Source organism: Maylandia zebra, linkage group LG13 (genome assembly GCF_041146795.1).
Source record: "Maylandia zebra isolate NMK-2024a linkage group LG13, Mzebra_GT3a, whole genome shotgun sequence".
Lineage (NCBI taxonomy): Eukaryota > Metazoa > Chordata > Actinopteri > Cichliformes > Cichlidae > Maylandia > Maylandia zebra.
The window spans coordinates 19,965,170-19,972,013 of record NC_135179.1 but is presented as its reverse complement, the minus strand read 5'-3'; the positions used below and the strand labels follow the sequence as shown (position 1 = coordinate 19,972,013).

The 6,844-nt window shown below is 40.5% G+C and overlaps 1 protein-coding gene across 1 annotated transcript; it reads right to left on the bottom strand.

The window, feature by feature from the left end:
• Window positions 1-410: 410 nt before the first annotated feature.
• On the bottom strand, window positions 411-6,372 carry LOC143421802 (disks large homolog 1-like). Its single transcript, XM_076891728.1, has 7 exons — window positions 5,637-6,372; window positions 5,146-5,388; window positions 4,872-4,961; window positions 4,547-4,624; window positions 3,230-3,502; window positions 2,984-3,082; window positions 411-1,561 (listed from the first exon to the last, which is right to left on the bottom strand). Exons 1-7 carry the CDS (start codon window positions 5,652-5,654, stop codon window positions 1,451-1,453), a joined length of 912 nt encoding a protein of 303 aa, XP_076747843.1. The 5' UTR covers window positions 5,655-6,372; the 3' UTR covers window positions 411-1,450.
• Between the last annotated feature and the right edge of the window lie 472 nt (window positions 6,373-6,844).

Here is a 6,844-nt window from a genome sequence, read left to right as displayed (position 1 = left end):
AAAATGATAATTGTTGGCAAAATATATCGGAAAAAGCTTGCCAGCTAATTCAACTAATAAGAACTAATATAACTAATATGACTATATTAACTGCAAAGATGTGTCTTTAGACATAGCCTGCAAGGCAACAAGTCTGCAGTTAGGTAATATGTGCCTGTTATGAAAGCAATAAGTATATAATATACCTATATATATATATATACGGTATACATAAGGCTAAAATAAGAAATAACTCTCCAAGGTTCAAAGCTATCCTGAATCACGTAAACCTAAAGTTTTTCATTATCTGAAGACTAAAAATCACTGCAGTAAATCTGACATTGTCAAAGGAATTTGTTTCCTACAGTAAAGGCACTTATGAAAACATATGCACTGTGACAATCGTCCCAGATTCACAGTTTATTATCTAGTCCTCCAAATCCATGTTCATCCTCCTCATCTCCTTCTGCGAATTTAAACAAACGCCTCTTGAGACAGTTTCAATAGACTCTGAATTGAATTTCGCACACTGGGTGTGCTTTCCAAACAGGTTGTATCCCTAAAGGAATATCACCCAGGAGTCATCACTACCATATGTTAAAGAAGCAGACAATTTTTTGTGAGCAAAGGAAGAGTGAAAACAGAAACAGAAGCATTGTGCAATCTTACATTTGCACAAGTAAACACGCCTCCTGCGACTCAGATAAAAGCCTCTTGGAATATTGATATTGCTGCTTTTTATTGAGAAAGTAACACGATGTAATTATGCATTTACGGTCCGAACATTGTAGGGCTGTGGAAGCGAGATTGCAGATTCCTCCTGCGATGTGTCCGTTCTCTCCCTCAGCTCTGCGTATAATCTCACAAGTGTGCGTTTTGCTCATACAGCAGGTGTGTGAAGATGAGAAGCGGAGTTCAGTCAGTCTCAGGTCTCTGTGGGATTCAGACTCCCTGCTGTGCACTCTGTTCATCCATGTAGCAATTTATCACAACGTGGGCTATAAAAGGTTTAAGGGCTTCACACTGTCATGGGCGGAGACACTGTGTGCCTCTCCGTCCATTACTTACACTCCGTGGTGTGAAGCAGAGGTATCCAGCAATCATTCGCTGTTTAAGTGATCACATTTGACATTCCAACCTGTATTTTATGTGGACTTTGCAGAGCTGTACAGTCGTCTTAATTCAGCTTTGCACGAAAAAAACAAACATTTCTAATAAGCATTTAAAGCTTTAAAAATATTAAACACTATCAGCAGCAGTTGAAACTGACAGGCAAACAAGCTTTGCAGTGACAGTAAAAACCACAATCCAACAGTCTGTTTCAAACCTAGACTACACAGTAACATCAGTGAAGCTTCAGTACTGAAATAAAGCAAATAGCTGGAGAGTAACAGTCTGTGTCCTGCATCTCTGCAGCACCAATCTGTGGTCAGGGCAGACAGAAAGCACTGTCACAGCGGTCAGCGTGCACTCATTTGCCAGGACACTCAAAGTCACGTAGCAGTTCTCTGCAGGGGCTTTGTGTCAAGAGCTCCACATCTTCATCTGAGGTAGAGGGATGAGTGAGGATGATCCGGGGGATCTGCCACATGATTGTTAGAGAAGGAAACAAGATGGAGTAAGGAAAGAGGCAAGCTATCAGGTGATATGATGTGAAGACGCTGAAGTCTCAGAAGAATAGTAGTATCTACTACTCCAGAAGACAGGACATTCTTTTAAACTCAGGTGGAAAAATGATGATGTCCCATTTTTTACTTGATCAATTGACTGAGATTTACTCACGGCCAAGACATAAAATATTTACACCCTGCAACCATTTTCTTATTATTTGTTTGCTTGTTTTTAATTGAGAAAGTACACTAAAAATTTATTCTTGGCTCTCATAAACACGAAGCAATAATTTTGAGCAAAAGCCAACTGAAAAAAATCCAATCAAAGGTTTATTTAAGTGCACATCCTCAAATCCATTAAGATTAGAGTCAGGAGTTCCAAATTAGGTGTCCAGTATCAGCACTACCTTAGTGAGAGACAGGTGGAATATGGTTTCTCCGATTCTTGCATTCTGCTTTCTGTTGAAGTGTTTGGTGACATTATGCCAAATGTTAAGCATTTTCCCCAAAGCCTTCATGGTTGTGCAGACATCTGGCAAGTCAATTTGTTTGAAAGTCTTTACACAATGAAAAAACATCATCAACAAGGGATGCAGTTTTTTAATGACTGCTAATATTGCCAAGATAGTTTGCCCTAAGACATTCAGCTCACACACACAGTCTCTAGTTGCAAAAGGAAGCCTCCAAGATCTGCAGGTAAGTCTTGCAACCATCGCGCTACAATTTAAAGAAAATGTGTTGCAGGCACACAAGGAAGAAGCCTTTGCTGTACAAAAAGAGCAACAGAGCAGAAATATTAGCTTACTAATGAGTATGTCTGACCAGAACAGGCAAATTAAGCAGCCACGGTAGCAGCAGACGTGCTCTCAGCAGATAAAAAAACAGCTTTTCATAAGAAAAGTTCTAACGACTGGGAAGCTCAGAACAGTGGAAATTTGATGGTTTGGGAGGTTGTTTGGCTGCTTCTGCGACTGGGCAGCTTGCACATAGTAAGCTGCCTCTTATCAAAGAGTGATTGAATATAATGTAAGTCCATCTGCGTGACAGTTAAAATCAAATGAAGCTTTCAACAGGATGGAGACCAGATGCATTACTAGAATGTGACCTCTGTGTTTATGATAAAAAATAAGGACAAAAAAGCCATTTCTCCTAAGAGCACAAAACTAGTGTCTAAGGCCGGTCATGTATTTAGTTTTTCCACAAAAGATTTTGTCATTTGTCATTAAGACATTACTGAAAAAAATTTATTTTTCTTGTGATGTTTTTGTTAATACAATATTTTTACTTGTGGGGCAGTTTCAGCTTTTCCTGATGTGTCTCAAGACACTAAGATTTCCCTGAAAAATAATAACAATAGGCTTTATTTCAGAAGGAAGGATAAGAAATCTGCTTACTGTCATCGTCTGTTTCCCCCCTGCTAGGAAATCGTTTTTTGTTAAAGCCTCCGCCACCAGCTCAGACACAGTCCTTTTCAGATCACTCTCCAAATCAGACTGAAACAAGAGAAACAGAGCAAATTGGGAAGAGGTGCAAAGGAATTACTCAAGGAGTGCTGTTTCCTGAAGGTTCAATCCACACATGGCAGGTGGGGAAAAAGTGCGTTTTGTACGCTATATAATATATATTTGTAAACCACCCACAATGCCGTTGCCATTGCACACAACCGCCTCAATCTTCTTTGATACACAGTCTTCTGCGCTCTGCAGCTTGAGCTGTTTACTCTGGCCTCCGCCGTGCTGGCTGCACAGCTGCCGTCCAGCCACGTCCCGAGGATCCTGAGACACATCCAGGTCACGCACCACTCGAGGTAGAAGCCTCTCTCTGAGCACTTTCATCTTGATGCAACTCCCAGCATTCCTGAGGGCGCTGACCGCTTCGTGGTGGGTCGCCCCCTGCATGCTGATGCCATTGACCTGGGAGGGTGATGGTCACATTACACTTTGAGGAGCAATGAAACTAGGAGCATGAGTCAGAGGAGTCACATACACACACACACACACACACACACACACACACACACACACACACACACACACACACACACACACACACACCATAAGTACTGAAATAGCATGTCTAAAGGTAGATATTCACTTCTTAATTGCGGTTTTCTGTTTCTCACAGCAGTGATTGTCTCCTCTGTTAGTCTTATGATGCCCTCCACTGGTCAGAAGAGGAACATCAATGGGAAGTACCTGAGTTTTATCTCTGTGTGTTATTTAAATTCACTCACATTTCACAAACTTGCACATACCGCACCCTTACATGTCTTGAGCCAACACTGCTTTCTTTATAATTGGCTATAGGAAAATGAGAAAAAGGTGTAGCAATTTACTGAAACTTGTAAATACGGTACTCTGCCATATTAAAGGTAAAAATTAAATCAAAATATTTGGCATGTACCTTTAATCTTCAAAGGAGTCTGAAATTTCTTAGGCAAGCTTATCTCTTCATGTCTTTAAGTAGTCTTCAGGAATAGTTCTCCAAGCGTTTGAAGGAGCCGAATGTTCCTTAGGAATGGCTTTTTCACAGCCATCCATTCACTGATATGCTTCAGTGAACTTTGGATGGATCAACTGAAGGACCAGATCCATCTTCTTAGCTGGATTATTCCTATTTCTTAAGGACACGACTGTCAGACAACATACAGAGATATGCCAAAATACTTATATACTATAATTTTGGACATTTTTTTGTAGAATCAACTAAAGAAGTGTGTGTGTGTGTGTGTGTGTGTGTGTGTGTGTGTGTGTGTGTGACAACTGAAAATGTTCAGGTACAGGGCTGAAAATGTGGGAAAGAAAAACTTTGAAAAGACCTTCAGAAAGCCTGGAGAATTATTGCTTGACCACTTTTAAAAAGGCTGCTTGGAAGCAAAATATAAAGAAATGAGAGGTGGCTCAAGACCTTTGCACATATTGATTAAATCAGAAGTTATTAATAATTATTACAAATACCTCCAGCAGTCTGTCTCCAACATGGATTCCAGCCTTTTCAGATGGCCCCCCTGCAGTTACTCTGGAAATAAAAATGCCCTGAAAAGAAACAGACACAATAACCTTGGATGAAATTATTGTTTAAGTATGTAACAAAAGCCTTTTGTGACTGGGTAATCTCTTCAAGTTGCACACAGATCTATATGAGTTTGACTAAAACCAGCAAATCCATGAGAACCTCGGCAGCTGCTTCTCATCATCTTCAGTCAGGCAGCCAAACGATGCGCTATAAATGTAGTGTTGCAAGAGATTGAGCAATACCCGACGCTTCTCCACCAGCACTCACCTCATCGTGATCTTTGTAAGGCAGTGAGCCCTTTCCACCAGCTATGCTGATTCCCAAACTACCCCTCTGACCAGACACTTTGATCTGTAACTAAAGGAAATAGTTTTGTTAGAGCTAAAAGGCTAAAATCCTGTAATTTGAGGCCTGATGGAGCAACACTCCCTGGTATATTTAAAATCAATTAGTAACAATTTAACAGAATGAACACACTTCTCTGCAGTGACTACAGTAATCCTGCAGATGCAATGTGACATTTAAGAAAGACTGAAGTTACTCTTAATGGCACTTGGGAGATGAATGATTCCTGAAGAAGGGACTTCTCGGTCACCACAGAAGATTTCTGATGCACTGTGATTGATGGGATGTTTATGCTGTGGACGGGGTCTCCATGGGGAAAAGAGCCCACTTTAATAAGAGCTTTGTGATGCTGAAATTTCCTGCACTCTTGGGTTTCAACTCTCTGGTGGCGAAACAGACGAGGTAAGGCATCACACTCTGACAGCTCGCCCGCACCAGCCTGGTGATAAGAAATAATTTCATGGTTTTACTGGCTTTCTGTGACATATATAGATGACAACATTTAAATTTTATTCACTGGGCTTATGAAAGACACTGATTATTAGAAGAATGAAATCTCCAGTTACAAAAGTTTCTTGGCACAGGATGTAAAATCTTTAATTGGTGAAGAAGGGGAGCAGAGAAGCTTTAAGAGATAACAAATTAAGCAATATCATCTGATTGAGATATCTAGGCTGGACAACAAACCTCCTCGGGTTGTTTCATTTCCTTTCCGTCCTCCTCTGTGAAGCGACTGCACACACTGTCACTGGGTGGCAGCACCTGAGATTCCTCCTGTAGACGCTCTCTGCTTGCCACCCAGCTGAAGCCTGGGATGACCCAGGTTTTTGAAGTGGTCCTGAGGGGCTGGTTAGTATGAGGATTTCTACACTCCTGGAGTTGGTCAGAAGACAGTGCCTGCTGCTGAAAATTTGAAAGTCAATGAGATGTTTTGTAGAAACGATCTAATGACAATGATGGCTCAGGGTTAAGTAAACCTTGAATGCAAATGTACAGTTGTCTGTAGCAAAGGACCAACGTGGTTGCCATTCTGGTCCTGGGACAATGTTAATACTTGCTAGGAGAGACCATTAGGATTTTGTGCACCACAGTACATCAAAACAGTCAGTATCCTACTGCAGTACCTTTCCCCTTACATAGTTTTAAAGCTCTGAAGAGCCACAAAGACAAAAGCTGAATTCATCTTTCTTTCTCTAATTTTTGCCACAATTTTTCCTTCCCATGACTGTATGACTGAAGCAAGGCAAAGAAGGAATAAAGAATGATGACATGCTTTAAACACATTGGTCTCACTTATGGAGCCCATACTTTAAAACAGTAGAAGGTCACTTGAGGCAGTGCTAAATGTATCAATACAAACAGGTCAGTGAAAGCTTTTTAATAACTCACAAAAAAAGATTTAAACTTCTTTCAGTACCAAGGCTAGTACACTTGTCTTTAAATGTTTGATCCAATTTAAAAGTGCATGAGTACTAGCTTACTTTTTGATGCCTCGAACTAAGATAACAGATCAATACATACGTGTGCCCCTTTGATCTGTAGCTCCAGTTTCACTGTGTTTGGGTGTGGACTGGAGAACACTATATATACTGTATATACACTGCTCAAAATAAATTAAGACAACACTTTGTCATCTCAATATAGCATGAAGTCAGTCAAACTTCAGGGATGTCAATCTATTTAATTAGGAAACAAACCATTGTGAATCTCTTTCACCTCCGTTGGTGCAAATGAAAGTGACAACAGCTATACTCAAGAGCCAAAAACAGGACAACACCTCGAAAAAGAGGATGGTTTTGCAGGCCATGGCGGATCCATATGTGCTGTCCACAGACTATTGCTCTCCCCCTAATAACAATAATTATACATCCATTTTTTTGGTGCTGTTCAAAGCA

Excerpts from the sequence above, each read along its gene's own strand:
- LOC143421802 (XM_076891728.1), bottom strand. Across the intron at positions 4,625-4,871 it reads CTTACAAAGATCACGATGAG|GGCATTTTTATTTCCAGAGT; the intron begins GTGAGTGCTGGT and ends GTTTCTTTTCAG. Across the intron at positions 1,562-2,983 it reads GGGGGAAACAGACGATGACA|ATCCCCCGGATCATCCTCAC; the intron begins GTAAGCAGATTT and ends ATCATGTGGCAG.